Genomic DNA, 17,822 nt, shown 5'->3' on the forward strand with positions numbered 1-17,822 from the left:
TCAAAGTACGTTATTGAATGTTTGGGTAATGTCTTTCGAGGACTCGGGCCTAGTAGTGGGTTCACGGGACGGGTCTTGTGTAGTGGAGGGTAGGAGTAGGTTGTTAGGATTTTGACCGATAGGGCCAAGTTAGGCATAGTTGTAGTTTTTGGAATCGGACGAGTAGAATGTTTCGGATGTATTTGGACACACACACACACACACACACACACAGGCACACACAACACACACACACACACACACACACACACACACACACACACACCACACACACAACACCACACACACACACACAACACACACACACACTATTTCGGGCCGATTATATGTCAATGGCGCAGGCGTAAATGATTAATTTTTCCAAGTTCTGTTTGATATTTTCGAAAAACCCGCAAGTTGAGTTTCCAATTTCGAGTAAGAGGTTTCAAAGTAAACTTGACGAATGATGTCAACTAGCACTCATCGTTTTGTGTTTAGCTCATTATGTAGCAAACGAGTCGTCCTGGGATTATTATCTCCCTCAATAATTTGTGTAATCTCGTGTGTTGAGGTGGGTATGACTGAGAGGATGGCGTTACAGTAGTCGATGCGGGACGTAACAAATGCATTGACCAGGACTTCAGTGTTTTATTGAGAAAGGGATGGGCGGAGTCTGGAGATGTTGCGTATGTGGAAGAAGGCAGTCCGGGTGATGTTATTTATGTGAGGTGAAAATGAGAGGGAGCTGTCCAGGATGACACCAAGGTTCTTAACTTGGCCAGAGAAGGGGATGGAGTAGCCATCAATGATGAGGTTGGAGGCAGGGGAGGATCAATCAATCAATGTTTATAATAGCCCAATATCACAAATGTTACATTTGTCTCAGTGGACTTCACAGTTTGTACAGAATATCAGTATGACAATACGACACCCTCTGTCCTAAGGAAAAACTTCCAGAGCAAACCCACAGTTTAGAGGGGAAAATGGGTATCATCAGCGTAACAGTGGAAATGGACATTATGATGACGGAGGATAGTGCCAAGGGGGAGTAGGTAGATAATAAATAGGAGTGGACCCAATACTGACCCCTGAGGAACACCATGTGAGACAGTGGAGCAGCTTGACCGGTGGGTGCTGAGACGCTAACACAAGAGAGTGCTAACACCTCTATCAGCTGACGCCAACAGGAAGGAACAGCCAAGGTTACAGGTGCGTGTGCTCAGTCAGCACAGTATGAACTGATAAACTGGGTCAAAGTTATGGGCCTTGGAAATTATTTCCCCAACACTGTGAATATGGGAGGGGAACAAATTGTGTAATAAATGCTTTGGACAATAAGAAATATAAAGTTAACTGTTGAATTGCTTAGTTTTTTTTTAGATTGATGCTATTACTGTATTACTAATATCTCATATCTGAGGGTTTAGTAAAAAAAAAGAAAAAAGAAGAGGCACCCTAAAATAAAGATTGGTCTGGTGTTGATTTTGTCTTTTGAATTGTTTGTCAATACAGTCAAGTAGCTATAACTGGTACTTATAGTTTTAATTATACAGTCTGGTTATAATGTTTGGAGGAGGCATCACAGGTAAGAGCAGCAGTTGATGTGTTCCATCCACAACAAATGCACACAGATTGATTTGTGTTTATTTCTGTATCTACTATTTCTTGAGTCATTGTCAGTCATTATTGTATTGAATTTGTCACTACAATATCTTGAATATTTTAGTTTTTACATCATTAGCTTTTACATTGTAAAGGTGTCACTTCGGACTCTGGGTAATTATGAGAGCATGTCCTACTATTTTGAGAGTTTTAACAAACTAGACCTTCATCTATTAATGTAGAAAATAACTGGATTACTGGATAACTGGAGCAAGTTATTTATGGAGGGGCACATTTAATTTAGGACAAAAGCCATGTCAGTAGAGGTAGATGTCAAGAATTTGTAAAAAGTGTGTAATGCTAACTTTTTGCTCTGATAGATGCTTTTAAATACCATGAACTTAGTATCATCTTATTATGAATTTATATTTGAGGTTGCATTTTTTTCAGAATTTTTAATAACAAAGGATACTTGTTGAGAAAACGGAAGAACCCCACTACTTAGTTTGTGGTGATATCAAAGTCACCAGATATAAGTTGAGTGCAGAACATCAAAGAAAGCATTGTAATTTAGTGTGAAAACTAACTTCTAAAATGTTTCCAGGATTTTGGCATTGAAATTATTTATGTTGACTCTACTGGAAAACTGCACAGTACAAGAGCGTGTACATGTTCTTTTTTTTTCTTTTTTATAAATGTTCTGCTCCTGGAAACAATCTGTTAAATGGGTAGTACACTACTTTTATCAAAGTGACCAGCATTAAAATGTAGGTTGGGCCCAGAGGCCCCCAACAAATGTGTTTGCTTCACCTAATCTTTGCTAAAATGTAAGTGTGAAGCTGTTTAATGAATTTGATTCACTCACTTCAAATCTTATTAAGCCCAATATTATATGTTGATTGTTCTTGGGATTTATGTCTATATAAGTGCCTCTAGAACAGCGGTTCCCAACCTTTTTCAACTCAGGGCCCACTTAAGAATCTAAAAAATGTTTGCGGCCCACATTCAACCATAAACATTACGGAGGCTAAATAAAGTTCTGGTCAAATCAGAACATGTGACACGTTGTAAATCCAGTAGAACCGACCGCTGTCAAGGACTGTAATGACTGTTGCTAAGGAGGATCGAGAAAGAGAAAGGAAAGGAGGTTCAAATAAAAAAAATCTTAATAATGAGAATGTTTCCAAACAAATCATAATGTTTTGCAAATTATTTGGCGGCCCACTTGCAATGCCTTCGCGGGCACACAGGTTGGGAACCGCTGCTCTAGGACTTTATTCAAACATTAGGCTTCCATGTTAGGCCAAGAAACATAAAAGTTGAAAGCCCATTACTTTGACTTTCTGCTGGAGAAGAACATGACAGGCAAACCTGTCTGTGAGAAACCCGTCCCCTCTGGTGACTTGTCGAGCAACACATGTGATTGTGAAGCTGCCTGGTGAAACAAAACTAAAGAAGGTGAAAGAACGTAAGTAGCAGGATGGGAGCATGCATGAACCCAATTTGAGTCAGGTGATAAATCCACTCCTAAACATTCATTCAGACCCTTTTTAAAAAAAATCATAATGTGAAGCATCATGTTGAGATCTCTGAATGATCCAGATCCTGCCCCCAGGTTCATGCCCCTCCGGCGGGTCCTTTGCTCACCCATCCTGCAGTTCTTTTTTTCCCCCTCTCTGACCCATCTCACAGTTCCTTTTCACGCCTAGAGCACCTGGAGCAATTCCCTTTCCCACCCCTCCAGCAGTTCCTCCCGCCTCATCCTGCCGTTCCTTTAGTTTACACCCTGTCCGGCAGGAAAATTATGATCTGATTCTCGCACCTATGTTTTGTTTTTGTGCTCTGTTTGTGTGTGTGTGTGTGTGTGTGTGTGTGTGTGTGTGTGTGTGTGTGTGTGTGTGTGTGTGTGTGTGTGTGTGTGTGTGTGGCGCCACGGCAACAGAACACTAAGTACCGACTCTACAACCTAGCAACAGGAATCAATCACACACACAGGGCAGTCTTCACAGGGAGACAGGTATGTCCAATGTTTTGTCTTTNCCAGCTGATCAGATTTTGGCCACTTTATGATGTCATAACGATGTTTTGGCTTGTGTAACCATTAGCCAATCAGCAACCAAGGTAACCCCCCCCCCCCTTATCACCTGAATCTCCTCCTAGAGCACCATTGAGTTCTTTCTAACCAAATGTCTCTCAGAGGGGCGTGGGGAGGGACTCCTTATTTTCATCTAAAGTAACAGACAGAGAATCAGCACTTTGGAAACAGGGCTGAAACAGAGGGGATTATGGGTAATGCTGCAATGACCTGTTTGGTGATTGGAGCCAAACACTTCAGAGACATGAGTTAAAGAAACAAACCAGACCCACAGTGTCCGAAATAAAACCTGCATGTTCTGCCGGGGTTAAAAAAGAAACTCGGAGGATGATTGCTCGCAGAGATAATGCATTTCCTGCAGAAAATGCGTGCGAATGCTGTAAACTGAACATTTATGGCTGAATTTAGCTGACAATGCAGAAAAAGCTGAATATGTTATTAGCTGAATGATAGCTGCTTTTAGCTACAAAAATGCAGAAAAAGCTTAACATTTCAAAGAAATGACAGACGCGAATTCGCTCCGACGGCGAGCATGAAGCGGTGGACGCGGTGCGAATCACGCGATTGAGGCTATTGAACTGTGCCGCGTCAAACGCGAGAGTTCAATTTTTTCAACTCGAGCCTCAAATTCACGTGACGCGTTCTCGCGGAAGCCAATCAGAGGTGAGGATCTCAGCCTGCCGTTACTGACGTTCAACCAGAAAACATCAGCCATTAGCTGTTAGCAGTTAGCACTCAGAGCTCACAGCTCCTCATATCTGTTCAGAAACTAGACAAAAGTTAAACAAGTACAAACCACAGACTGTCTGTGTCATGGAGAATACAGTCGCTGGTTTATTTATGTCTGTAGGCCGTTGTTATGAGTGTGGAATGAGCATATACTGCGTTAGCTTAGCCTGGTCGACCCAATCTCCATTCAGAAAACAAAAAACCCTGCCGTCTTGTCTGCAGACTTGTCAAGCATTAATTCATGGTTTTTACTAACCGGTATCAGTATGTTGTTACGTCGGCATCATTTAGAAACGTGTATTACAATTAAATCACGGTAAAATATGTTCATTTTGTTGTAGTTATAGCTCCCGAGCCAGCGCGTCTTGTTTGAATGATGCAAGTAAACACAGCTGGCAGCCGCGGTGAAACTCGAGCGATTAGAGCGAAGCGAATATTCGCATCGCGTCCGGTGTGAACGCAGCACAACACCTGTGTGTGTGTCCAGAGATCAAAGGTTTCCATGGTGTCTGCTCTGATTGGATGATATCACGTGTGTGTGTGTGTGTGTGTGTGTGTGTGTGTGTGTGTGGCGCCACGGCAACAGAACACTAAGTACCGACTCTACAACCTAGCAACAGGAATCAATCACACACACAGGGCAGTCTTCACAGGGAGACAGGTATGTCCAATGTTTTGTCTTTTAATGCCCATGTATGCTTTAAAACATGCAAAATATCTAAAAGATATTACGAGGATCTGATAAACTAAATAGGGTGCATACCATTTTTATTTCCAAGGCATTTTTGAGTAAATGTCGTTTTTGTTATATTCACTGCTAGTCGGATTGAGAACTAGTTAAACTAAAAGCTTGACTATTTATGACTTTCACTGAAAGTTTGCCTCTTCCGTTTTTATATGGAGTTGTTGCATTAAAGGCACTGTTATTCCTTTTTATAGTAAAGTATGGTTAGACGGAGATACAGACAGAGATAATGAATTGTGCTCCACAATGACTTAACATGCACTGGTTTCAATAGCTAAATATAATTTTTATTTAATTTTTTTGTATTATAGTGACCTTGCAGTATTCAATGCATTTTTATAACAAAATAATATCATATCTATTATTTATTCTATAACACAGCATCAATTAAATTCCAGATAAATGTTTCTAACTATACACTTACATTTATCTAGAATTTAATTAAATGATCAAAATGCATGCATTTTTCTCGTTCCGTTACAGTAACCTGCAGCCGTACCGAGAACACGTTGTTTAACAAGAAGCAGGGTAAACCTGAACCGGTTGCCGGGCTCTCACCAACACACACTTCAACAATATTCAACCCAATTCACTCATACCCACAGGCAAATCAAAGTTGTGAATTTAACTGCATTTAAAAAAACAACACAGACAAGAAAAGGAAAACTCAACAGAAATGTCACAGTGGGTTTACCTGATGTACTAGAACCATCATTCTAATGATTTAGATTTCTAACCTTGGAATTTATTGATAACGGCGCGTGGCGCAGTGGGTTGTGCGTATGTGTTTGGATATAGGTGTTTGAATCAGGGGGTCCCAGGTTCAAACCCCACTGCAGTCAGCATGATGTTGTGTCCCTGGGAAAGACACTTCATCCCAAATTGCTCCTGTGGGGATTGCCCATGTAAATCGCTTTGGATAAAAGCGTTTAACAAGTGACATGTAATGTAATAACTGGATTATTTCCTGTCCTCCTTGACCCCTCCATCCTCCAGGAAGATAAGACATGATGAAGGATTTCTCTCTGTCCCTGCTTAGTCGTGGGTGTGGGCGATTAGTCTCGTCAAACGGAAACACAGGGAGGCATGATGGTCGGCTGGACGTCTGCTTCACACCACAGGTGCTCCCACACTTGCAAATGCTTTAATAGTAGCCTTCCAATATTGGAGGACACATTATTATAATATACCCAAGTTGTATGTTGGTCAATTCGTTTTTTTTTTTTTTACTGGTTTAGTATTTATGTTATGAAATGTTTTTCCATTATGCCTTCTCTCATGGCAAGCTTTCAATCAAGCAGACATTCATTAATCAATCAGTCCATCATTACATTCATCATATATTCGATATTTTGAATCAATCGACCAACAGGATTACTTTATCTGGAAGTCCCGGGACTCTCTTCTGCGGTTGTCCAACAGCGGCCGCCAGATTGTGAATGAAGAGTCAGCCCTTCCAAAGACTTACAGCACCCGTCGGGGCCAACTTCAACTCTATTCCCAGGTATGTGTGTGTGTTTGTAAGTAACTACACAGTTTGGCGCTAATGTAACAAGGGATATTGGTAATGTAATGGCTGTAGAATAAGGACATCAGTGTTTTTCCTGTATAAGCCTCACTTTCAAGATGCATTTATCTCTGCCACCAAGTCTATGTCTGTAATTAGAATTTGTGGAATATTTTAAAGGGGGCTTTTTGTCTCCCACATCCCACTGAAATATCTATGATCACTGCAAACCATACCAAAATGCATGGGGGATTTCTATCACCCAGCGTCCAACACAGTTATCAGCAGCAATGTTGTCATATAAATCAACCAAACGAACCTCTTTTACAAATGTTAGTGATTCATTACTTGTCCCTCCAAAGTACAATGTCTTCACTTTTTTATAAAGTTTTTGACGAAAAGGTAATTCAGCATTATTTATGGGTGGTCCACAATTTTCCTAATTAACGCCTCAATCAAGTACAGTGTCAAGTATTTGTTTTATTTTGCTTATGTGCTCATTAAATAGTCGATCACACTGAAGTATCCATATAGTGAGTGGAGCGTTGTGAATGTGTGTGTAAGCCCAAGGGTTTGTTTATTTTTGTAATGACCTTCTGTCAACAGGACTTGGTTACCATCGAAACCAGCGCAGTGACCAGAGATGGAAAGCAGAAAGTTGTACGGCGATACACTCAACAAGACAAGTCGCAGTTGAGCACCCTCAAGGAATTAACTGCAGCCATTTTGAGTTACAGCAACAGCCAGGTATAAGGAAAACTCCTCTAAGAATATGTGCATTTATCATGTGTATATATACTGTATATGTGTGTGTGTAATACCCATAAATGTATGCATGTTGTATAATGTACTGTTTGCCTAATGTTCAAGATTTTGTCTGTAGACAATTCAGACTTGAATTATAAATAGAAAAATAATAACCTAATGACACATCAATTATATTTAGGTAAACTCAATTCATTTATCAATATTATTTATATTAACATTGAAATACTTTAAACTGTAAAGTAAGAAAGAGGTTGGTCATACACCCAACTTTTCAGCTCTACATAGCTTTACAGCCTGTTACAGCCTCATTGTTTTTTAATGAATTGTTTTGTTCCTCCCTAGCACTCTCATTAACCTTGTTAACAGCACTAGCTAGCAGCACTAATGTTTTTCTTCCCTCCAGTACACCTCCTCCAGACTCGGTCCACTTTTCCTTCCTCCTCTTCATCATCGCCCTCTTGCTCCAGACCTTCATCATCCCATTCCTCCGCCTCTTTGCACGATACAAGTGCAGCCAAGTCAAGAGTTGCTTGGACATTTGAACCCTGAGTGGCTTCCTGCCGAGGGAATAACTGAATTCCTGGGGAACCAACCTGAAGGTAAAAGAGGGATGGATGGATATAGGTTGATGCAAACGTATATAGGTGGATAAATTCAAATTAGAACATAGGTTTTATAGCATGTTGGTATGAGCCAGGGAAATTATTAAATGACTGATGCACTTGGTCTTTTAATTTCAATAAGTGGCAAAGCAAGACTTGAAAACAATAACCACACAGGAGCTTCACTGCACAAAGTCAACTTTACCAAATCAATTGTAAAACAAACAGAAACTTCTCCGCAGTTAAAGAGGAGGGGCAAGGTATCAAAAAAACGGTCCGGTTGGATCTGTTCCTCCAGATACCCTGCAGAGACAAGACTTCACAGGTGCAACCCCAGGCCTGGGTTAACGTTTCAGCCATGACCCCCGAAGAACTAGAAGAACCTCAGGTGCATGCTAATGACTGAAGTCTTTTTCAATACTCCTTTATCTTTGGGAATGTGTGTGAAATGTTGTAATGTTATGTTTAACCTATCGGCCAAATGTCTTTTCCACACACCGCAGACTTATCTAGACATGAGTCGGCAGCATGCTGGAAGTTCACAGCACAGTACAGGAGGGGAGCACCATCATTCAAACATGAACTGGCTCCATGATATGGCAGATGATCCAGGCTCCATTCAAGACAGTCTCAAGACTCATGATGAACGCAACTATGAAAGATCGATAAGGGGGAGCAGACATGGCAGGATAGGTGTGTGTGTGTGTGTGTGTGTGTGACACCTTGGTAGCACTTGGTCTTCCCGGGACTTGAACTGGTGACCTTCCAGTTGCCAAGCCAACCCACCACCGCCCTATTCCATATTCATTCAAAGCATAAGTTTAATTACATTTTGGCATATAATGAATTAAGAAATATATTTCAACCTTCTCATACTGTACTTTGAATTTCTAAAAAATGTTTATTTCCTGACTGCTCTCTAGTCAGGAAGCATTTAACAAACCTTTACATAATACAACTCCTCTGCAGTCGATGTAGATGAGGCTCTTTTTACTTCCCCACACAGGCCTGCTTCCTCCTCTGACAGTGGGACAATCAGCTAGCCATCGACCCTGCTTGGAGAACACCGCCAGGGTAAGACTGTTCAGAGTCTTAAGCTTTAGGACTAAACATAAGCATACTAAACATTTAGCCACATTATAATATAACAGCAGTATCTCAGTGCTCACCCACATCCCACTTATAAATAACATTTAATTGAGGAACTGAGAAAACAGTGCATGTCTGACAAACCATTTTAATCCCTTTTTTCAACACAGACATCTTCATCCTTATTGGATTAAAATCCTTATTTTTTCAAATTTGCTTTAAAATTGCAAATATTTGGTTCTCGAACACAACAAAAATATATATGCCTTTTTCCCTATCATCTTTAAAACTCGACATAAAAACATGAAACAAAATGCAAATGACAGAAACTGCCTCAATTTACGTCAATATTTCTTTGTAAAAACAAAACATGGACGAATGGCTCAAAAATAGAAATTAATTCATTTTTCATTCAAGTGAACTTTGATTGGCATTTAATTGCCTACTTTCTTGAAACGTCATTTTATTTGTTATTGGAATTACTTCACTACATTCTCTCTTTATATTTTATTAAAATAACAGTAAAAGGAAACAGTAAAATACTTTTTACTAGAAAACTACACATTATTATTATGATATATTCCCAACCCCGGGCAATCAATATTTGTTTTTAATTGAATGCAATCCTGATTTCTGTCATTGCCATGACATGAGAGGATATGAGAGCAATAATTCCTATGTCAGACCGATCTAAATGTAATGTTTCAGCCGAAATGGGAGGGCGCCAGGACTGATGAACACCACACTGCACACTGCCTTCCTCCCATAGCAGAAAGTCGCACCGTGAAAATACTCCATCAGCAGCCTCGGTTCCTCCCGCTGCTGTTTCCTGAAAAGGAGGGTAACAAAGACACATTCTGTTTCTCATCTGGACCATATATCTAGTTTAAAACATATCCAGGCCTTGGAACAACCAGCATCTCAGGTTGTGGTAGGGGGACATGGGAAAATATTTGTTATTTTCTGCAAATGTTCACCATGTTCTTCGTGTCTTCTTTTACATTGTGGGTTCTCCTTTTAAACCCTCCTCCTCCTCCTCCTCCAGTAGCAGGTAGTATTGCAGGACGGAAAGGCCCAGGCAAGCAGAGCTCTTTGGCCTTCTTACAGAATCGACAGCTTGACCTCCAGAATCCCTGTACATCGAGGGATCCTAGCAGAGGCGTGGTTAGGGGTATTCTGCCTCTAGAGCTGAGAGGTATGGAGAGCTTTATGGGCCCTACTATGTTTTTTGGGGTTTTCCCTTTCCTGTAGTGTGTTATACGTTGTATGCATGCAAAAGGTTCAAGTGGGAGTCCCCCCCCCCTGCCTGAAACTCCTTTGTTTACTTCCATATTCATCCTTCTATGAAATTTGGGTGATTTAAGATTACTTTCTGCATCTAAGCTGAAATGTGGAAGTTTACCTACAATGGAATGATTTGGAAAACGGACAAGAACCCGGTCTCTCCAAGAATATACTGTTTTAATTGCATGTAGGGTTATTAAACTTAACAGACTAGTTCACCCATACCTTTTGACATATAAATACAATAATCCAAGTAGCAAAAGATACAGTTATGCTACCATTCATCTGTCAAAGGGTGTATTTTTCCTGTTGTCAGAGTTGATATGTATTGTCAGATTTGCAGAACGGCAAACCTGTTGGCAGCCTGATCTTGGGTCCTGATGGGGAGATCATTCAACTCTCGCTGTACAATCACAACCATGACCATGACACTCAGGAGCAAGGTACACGTAGTAAGCCCTCATGTGAAAGCTCTATCTTCATATCCAAAATCTTGAGCCACGCACATTCTCCTAAACCTCGCCCTCTTTTTAAGCTGCAAGATTTGCCATCTCTCACTTTGCCTCGCTAATGCTTTTGCTGCCCTGCTTCTATAGTGCTGCTGATTTTCTGCCCCACCACCACCCCAGCATCTGTGAGCTCTAGGGGCAGTTATTGAATCATCACTCCACAATATGTCAAACATATTTGCAGGGAGGCCAGCGCCTAGACAAAACGCTCAAAACGAAATGCTGAGTTGTCTGATTTAATTAATAACAATTATTTTTGTCTCTCAGCTCTCCAGGTTTTATCTGCAGAAGGAGAGAAGTTACCCTTGGTCATTGTGCTGCAGGCTGAAAAGACACATACAGGTGCACCACACACACATGCACTGGGATTTTTAAGTTAGAGGAGCATGTTCGGTAAGCAATGCTCTTTGATGCTGTTAAGGCGAAAACTTCTTTACGTGTTGGCGTTGTAACAAGCTAACTACATATGTTGGTTTTTATATGAAACAGACTCTTTCCATGCATTACATGACAATATAGTTCATTACATGGTATTTAGCTGACCCTTTTATCCAAAGCAACTCACATCCACTTCAAAACCGTAGACATGCCTACGAGAGCAATTTGGGCGTCAGTATCTTGCGCAAGGACACGAGGGGTGTTTCGCAATGCCGAGGAAGGCTGCTCCAGAGCCACTATTTCAAGCATACTACGTCATCGAGTGCCGCTGAAGGACTGTTCCAATGTCCAGCATACTTGGAATTCTACCAGAGGCCGGCGTACTTCGTAGCGAGAAATGTCGAGGCTGCTGTAGACTCCGCTGTCTTAAAATCCCCACAATGCTTTGTGCACAGGCCAATTTCCAAATCTTTGGAAGAAATCGCGCTCCATTTAAGGCGGGGCCTCGCATATGACGCACACCTGTACACCTGTTAGCCTGTTCCACAATTCTTCATTTTCCGAGGCTAGGAAGGATTCTTGCCTCGCTTCTGAAGCAAGTGACTCGGAAGACATGTGCTACCAAGCAAGCGTCCTCGACATTGAGAAACACCCACAGTGTGTTAAACTGTTAACCCCCTGATTTGCCGTTCTGCCCACTAAAACCTCTGAGCCACAGCCCCCATACCTCTGTGTGATTCTTCGTGGTTTGCTTTCGTAACTTTAGAACGGTTTATGCCATTAAGGTACTGGGATTGGCTTCTACATCATAAAATAGATTTGCGATGGCTTGAGCAAATGCACACATAGCTTGCAACCTTTTTGTTCCAGGTTTGGATGTCATGGTCTTATAAACATTATAGTTAAATAATTCCTTATACCTTGTACCTGTAACTGCAATTTTCTAACACCTTCACTTAAGGTTTCTTACTGTCTATAAATGTCTTCTTTCTTAGAGACAAAATATGCTTTTACAGTACAATTTTCATTGTGGCTACTGTCAAGACACCTGTCTGTTTGTCCTCCCCTCAATGAGCACAACCTTGGGTGCTGTGCTCTCAGTGTTTTGTTTCCCTGTTCCTGCCTGTTAGCGTCAGCTGATAGAGGTGTTATAGTGCTTTATCTTGTTATACAGCATGTTAATTATTCTCTCAGAACCAGCTAAATACATGGGTCGTGGGTAGAGTTCTTCAGAATTCGTTTGGCATGTATCAACTGTTGCCATCAAAGTTCCTGCTCTCCTCGTGTCTCTCTGAGTCCTGTCTCCATTGCTTCAGAAGTTTCCATCACACTCGACCAAACTCGTCTGCTTGTGTTTGCGTAGTTTTGCTGTCATAACTTCAACATGATAGAATCCAACCCTGTCTGTGTTTATCCCCTATCTCACCCTTTGCAGGTGGAGAGTTAGAGCCAAACACAGATGTTCCTGATGGTGACATTCAGCACCATCAAGCCATACACAAGGTAAATTAATGACTACAATGCAAATGTTTAATAGGGTTTTGGATTGCATGCTCACCTATATGATTCAGGTCTTTTTTCTGTAGGTACTATACAAAGAAAGACAAACAATAATCCAATATTTGAATTCAGTATATAGACATTGAGCATCTACATAATATATCGCACTATTTATTTTTGTATTATCTTCTTCCACCAGCTTGTAGAATTTCACACATTGACCGAGATCAATGCATGCTCACCCAGCAGCCAGAAAGACCCAGGTAAAACTGCTGTTTCAGTTTATTATTATTTAAAATGTGTATTTATCTTTAACCAAACTTCTTGTTTGCTGTTCCAGAGGCTGTGACGGAGACAAAAACAAAGACTTCAGAGGCAGTGGCATGGACAAAAGGGATTAAAAACAACGTTACCATACCTCCACTGAAGGAGCAGGTGGGGAAGGAGGAGCCAAGAGAAGGCAACACCGAGCAGGGCAGCATCCATGGATCACATCAACCAGGGTAAGTGTATATAACATTCAGATCTCCTCAGTATTACTCAAAATAGTTAATTCATGGATTTGGAACACCAAGATTTCTAGTTTCATATTTAGTTTCAATGGTCAGCAATAAAGATGGGCGTTGAGTCTCAGTCTTTCTCCTTTTGCAATCTTCATTTTTAAAAGTTGCGATTCATCATTATACTTTAAAAAAAGTGAATGTCTTTTAAATAACCATGTGAAGAGTAATCATATTTGAGATGGTACCTGCATAACCATCTGACACTTGAAAATTGTTGCTAAAAGTGAAATGTGAAACAAATAAAGTTTGCATGGAGAAGCTAAAGTTTAATGATGATGTTTTTTTCGCAGCAAGCAGAACATCAACCCAAATGAAGCAACAACAGAGCTCACTGGGGACAAAAGGAGGACGAATACTAAGATGAAGGACGCTGGGGAAGCTGCAGCAACAACAAGGTGAACTGGGAAATCTCAAAAATGACCCTGATTAAAACATAGCAGACACTTAGCAACGAGTAACAAGCTGTAGCCTACAAACGCACACAGACCGATGTTCACCATTTCATTAAGGAAAAGGGAGATGAAACCAGGGAAAAGTGAAGCATCAGATGGACTGAAGACATCGAGGGCGAGGACGGAAGGAGGACAGCAGAGGCAAAAGACGAAAAGTGATGCTGAATCGATAAGGAGGCGGACAGAGAAGGAGAGGACTAACAGAGAAGAGGCAGACACTCAGCACCATTCTACTCTACCATCCGTAGTGAGTACTACAGTAATTGACTGGTTTACACAGATTGGTGTACTCTGCAATGCTGTGAGGTAGCTGTGGCTGCTGCTTCCATCAGTTTGAGGAGAGCCTATTAATCCTGCAGAGAAAGATGGGTTTTTAAGAACATTCTCGAAGTCACTGAAACAAAGATGTGCCTCAAAGCTTTCTATAGTATATCAAATTTGTTAAATACACAGTAATTTTGGAGAAACCAGCTCGAGTGCGCTAGAATTTGAAAATACACAACCGGAAAAAATCTGCCACTTCCTTACAGAGCCCCTCCTCCAACACACACGAACGCGCACACGACCAATGAGGGCACGAGATAAATTTGTGCACAGATGGAAGGCTGACAGGCAGGTAGGCCATCCAGTTATTTTAGCCGGACCGGCTCAGATGATTGGTCATGCATTTTACAGCACCACGGCTTCCACAGATGAATTTTTTTTACGGATTTTTTGTCAAAGCATTAGCACTTAAGATATTCATTGCTATCGGGATGTTAAGAGCATTCCATGGAATATAACAAAAAGTATAGCTTGAGCCGGTTTCTCAAACTCACCTACCCCACCTTTAAGCATTGCATACAAATGAAATGAGATATAATTTGTCCTCAGGGAAGAAGGATGCCAGACAAAGGAGGAGGGAGAGGAGAAGAGAAGACGAATGAAAAGAAAAAAGAGCGAGGAGAAGTGGCGAGACAAAAGAACGAGTCTGCCGTAAGGAGGAAGAGGAGAGGGAGGCTGAAAGACAAAGAGTTGGCTGGTAAGAAACTGCAGAAATTCAGGAATGAGACGACTTTTGTTATGAAATGCTACCAAAGTGAATCATGAAAGTGAAGAGAGGTAATTACATAAAGAATTGTTATCACATCATCAAAACATCTGCAACATGTATTGCAGAAATGCATATTGTTTTGGAGCAGAGAAATCCTAAGCCCTGATTTTAATGTTCTTAGGTCAAAATACGTCATCTAGAAAACATTTGTGAGATGAAATGACTGTAGTTGTCTCTGTAGAAGTGGTAAGACACCCAGCGTTATTTAGATAAGTGGCATCTCTTTTAATTTACATTCCTTTAATTTTTTTCTCTGAAGAAATCAATGAGGAGCCCATGAAGAAAGAGGAGGAGGAAATAAACCAGAACATTAAAAAGGCTTCTCACCTAAAATCGACCGAGAGGCCCTCTGCAACACAAAGACACAATACCAAAACCCATTTAGAGGAAGAAAAAGAGCATGTTAACATCAACGCGGACAAACACAGCCAATCAGAGAGCTCGCTCAGGTCCACTGCATCCCCGTTCAGCCCGAAGAGCCTGAAGAGGTCTTCTGCCTCTTTCTGTGAGGGTGTGGAGCATGCCAGTGCTACGGGTCTCGCTCCATCACGTGGCTGCTTGTCTTCATGTTCAACCGTCATGATAACAGAGGAAGAGTTGATGCTGAACCCGATAAAGCAAGAGGTTGGTACATTACATAACACTTCATTTAATCCAAAGCGCAACAGATGCAATAAATCATCATAAAACTTAGAAAAACAAGAAACATGCAGGTACATAGGTTTTCAAATAACTATAAAACATTGTATTGCGGTTGTTTTTGTTTCACATACGTAGAATAAAGACTAATTTTTCATGTGTTTCACTGGCATGGTGTTAATCTTTCAAATGCCACCTGAATGACAGTTTATCAGAAAACGACCACTTTAGGTACTGCTGTAATACAGAGTTCTCATTACTTGTTCAATTCCCCTTATTTGACTATTTTTAAGGCATTTTCCCATCACGTATGTTTGCTAGGCACCAAATAATTGCACACAAAAACTACGTGTGTGTGTGTGTGTGTGTGTGTGTGTGTGTGTGTGTGTGTGTGTGTGTGTGTGTGTGTGTGTGTGTGTTAGTCCTCCAGGCCTAGAAATGGCCTGGAGGAGGAAGAGGTGGCAGCTGTGCGTCTTGCCAAGCGAGCGGAGAGACGGAGGCAGGATGTGGAGAGGAAAAGGAGGGAGCGGGAGGAAGAGGAGTTAAAACAGCAGAAGAGGGAGGAGACAGAGGAGAGGATGAAGAGTGAGCTGGATAAAGAGAGGAGGAAGAGGGCTGAAGAGCTCAGGTCCTACTATTTTTCTTCAAACAATATGAAAGTGTCCATATGCACATTGAAACCAACAGAACGGCCAATTAATTAATAGTCAATGTCCATCTCCAGACTGAGGAAGCTGGCAGAGGAGGAAGAGAGGAGGAAGCACGAGGAAGAGGAGCAGGAGCGAGTGAAACGGGAACAAGCACAACGAGAAAGAGAGAAGAGGAGGCAGGAGGAGAGGAGGCGGCAGATGGAGCGACTTCAGAGGATGAGAGAGGAGGAGGAACAGAGGAGGAAAGGTGAGAGGAGGAGAAAAGCAATGGGAAGGAAGTAAGAACAAGCGAACAAACAAATTATCATGAAATGCAAACAGAAAATTGTCCAAAAAGGACCAAAAGTGCTTCACGTGATCTGCTCTAATGAAACCCTATATGTTAACATGCTAGCTAATCAGTTTATGCTTACAAAGCCCAAGAGTTAAAACTAACATTGACTCACTGCATCATTTGTTGTGTTACATGAAGCCTCAGAAACAGTCCTTCAACAACAGCATGGTGTCTAGACTACTTTCAAAGAAAATGCATTTTCCAAAAAGACATTTCCACCAACAAGGTTGCTGCAGCTGTTAAAAGCTTCCTGCAGCATCAGGTCGGCATCTTAGCGGATGATGAAGGGCTAATTGAACTTTGAATTGCCACATATAAAATACACGACTGGTAATCTGAACGTAGGTGGCGAAAAACTAATCTCCAGGTTCACTTTGAAATCTATAAAGAGAGACTTGGCCTTTATAATTTGGAATTGAAAAACACACAACAGTCTTTGTTCTCTGACATCATTACCAAAAACAGAAACAACGCACGTGCCTTGTTTGCTACCGTCAACAGACTAACTAACCCCCCAGTGTCAGTAGCCTCTGAATTTCTATCCACCAGGGCATGCAATGATTTTGGGGGGGTTAGTTAGTCTGTTGACGGTAGCAAACAAGGCACGTGCGTTGTTNGTGTTAGTGAGGACTCCAGCAGCAGCGTTCTGAATCAGCTGCAGCTTTCTAATAGATTTTTTAGTGAGACCTGCAAAGACACTATTGCAGTACTCCAGTCTACTGAAGATAAAAGCATGGACAAGTTTTTCCAAATCCTGCTGTGACATTAGTCTTTTAATTCGAGATATATTCTTTAGGTGATAGTAAGATGATTTAGTAAATGTTTTAATGTGACTGTTGAAACTCAGGTCAGAGTCCATGACTACACCTAGATTTCTGGCTTTATCTGTTGTTTTGAACATTGCAGACTGAAGCTCAGCGCTAACTTTTATACGTTCTGCCTTGGCTCCAAAAACCATTACCTCAGTTTTATCTTTGTTTAATTGGAGAAAGTTCTGACACATCCAGTATTTGATTTGTTCAATGCACTTACTCAGTGTTTGAATTGGAGCATAGTTTCCTGGTGAAATTGTTACCTAAATTAGCATAGCTATGGTAACTTATGTTGTTGTTTTTCATTATCTGAGCCAGTGATAGCATGCAGATGTTAAAGAGAAGAGGCCCCAAGATGGAGCCTTGAGGTACCCCACATGTCATATTTGTCAACTCAGATGTGTATTTACCTATAGAAACAAAGTTTTTTCTGTCCTTTAAGTAGGATTCAAACCAATTTAGAACTGTTTCCGAAAGTCCCACCCAGTTTTC

At 41.1% G+C, this 17,822-nt stretch overlaps 2 protein-coding genes across 4 annotated transcripts in view; both read left to right on the forward strand.

Moving 5' to 3' along the window:
* Positions 1–5,025: 5,025 nt before the first annotated feature.
* On the forward strand, positions 5,026–10,026 carry LOC104951954 (uncharacterized). Its single transcript, XM_010778700.1, has 9 exons — positions 5,026–5,066; positions 6,151–6,271; positions 6,523–6,654; positions 7,264–7,404; positions 7,829–8,024; positions 8,270–8,415; positions 8,531–8,720; positions 9,034–9,101; positions 9,825–10,026. The coding sequence occupies exons 2-9, from the start codon at positions 6,158–6,160 to the stop codon at positions 9,999–10,001; spliced, it is 1,164 nt and encodes a 387-aa protein (XP_010777002.1). The 5' UTR covers positions 5,026–5,066; positions 6,151–6,157; the 3' UTR covers positions 10,002–10,026.
* A 68-nt stretch (positions 10,027–10,094) lies between these two features.
* The window catches only part of LOC104951952 (trichohyalin-like), a 9,450-nt gene continuing 1,722 nt past the window's right edge, over positions 10,095–17,822 (forward strand). The window contains exons 1-12 of one of the 3 annotated variants that reach the window (XM_010778697.1): positions 10,095–10,311; positions 10,736–10,843; positions 11,177–11,251; positions 12,723–12,790; positions 12,987–13,050; positions 13,128–13,290; positions 13,641–13,745; positions 13,860–14,049; positions 14,676–14,823; positions 15,155–15,519; positions 15,957–16,162; positions 16,259–16,431. In XM_010778697.1, coding sequence (XP_010776999.1) covers positions 10,095–10,311; positions 10,736–10,843; positions 11,177–11,251; positions 12,723–12,790; positions 12,987–13,050; positions 13,128–13,290; positions 13,641–13,745; positions 13,860–14,049; positions 14,676–14,823; positions 15,155–15,519; positions 15,957–16,162; positions 16,259–16,431 — 1,882 coding nt within the window. The remainder of the gene's footprint in view (positions 10,312–10,735; positions 10,844–11,176; positions 11,252–12,722; positions 12,791–12,986; positions 13,051–13,127; positions 13,291–13,640; positions 13,746–13,859; positions 14,050–14,675; positions 14,824–15,154; positions 15,520–15,956; positions 16,163–16,258; positions 16,432–17,822) is intronic. The other 2 variants (XM_010778698.1, XM_010778699.1) reach the window with 2 other exon arrangements.

The sequence above is a fragment of the Notothenia coriiceps genome, unplaced genomic scaffold, assembly GCF_000735185.1.
Source record: "Notothenia coriiceps isolate Sejong01 unplaced genomic scaffold, NC01 NC01_scaffold00019353, whole genome shotgun sequence".
NCBI classification, from domain to species: Eukaryota; Metazoa; Chordata; class Actinopteri; order Perciformes; family Nototheniidae; genus Notothenia; species Notothenia coriiceps.

Bases quoted from the DNA above. Each gene is read 5' to 3' on its own strand.
- LOC104951954 (XM_010778700.1), top strand. From the start codon at position 6,158: ATGATGAAGGATTTCTCTCTGTCCCTGCTTAGTCGTGGGTGTGGGCGA. The intron at 6,655-7,263 runs GTATGTGTGTGT...TTCTGTCAACAG, and splicing joins AACTTCAACTCTATTCCCAG to GACTTGGTTACCATCGAAAC. The intron at 8,721-9,033 runs GTGTGTGTGTGT...TTCCCCACACAG, and splicing joins GAGCAGACATGGCAGGATAG to GCCTGCTTCCTCCTCTGACA.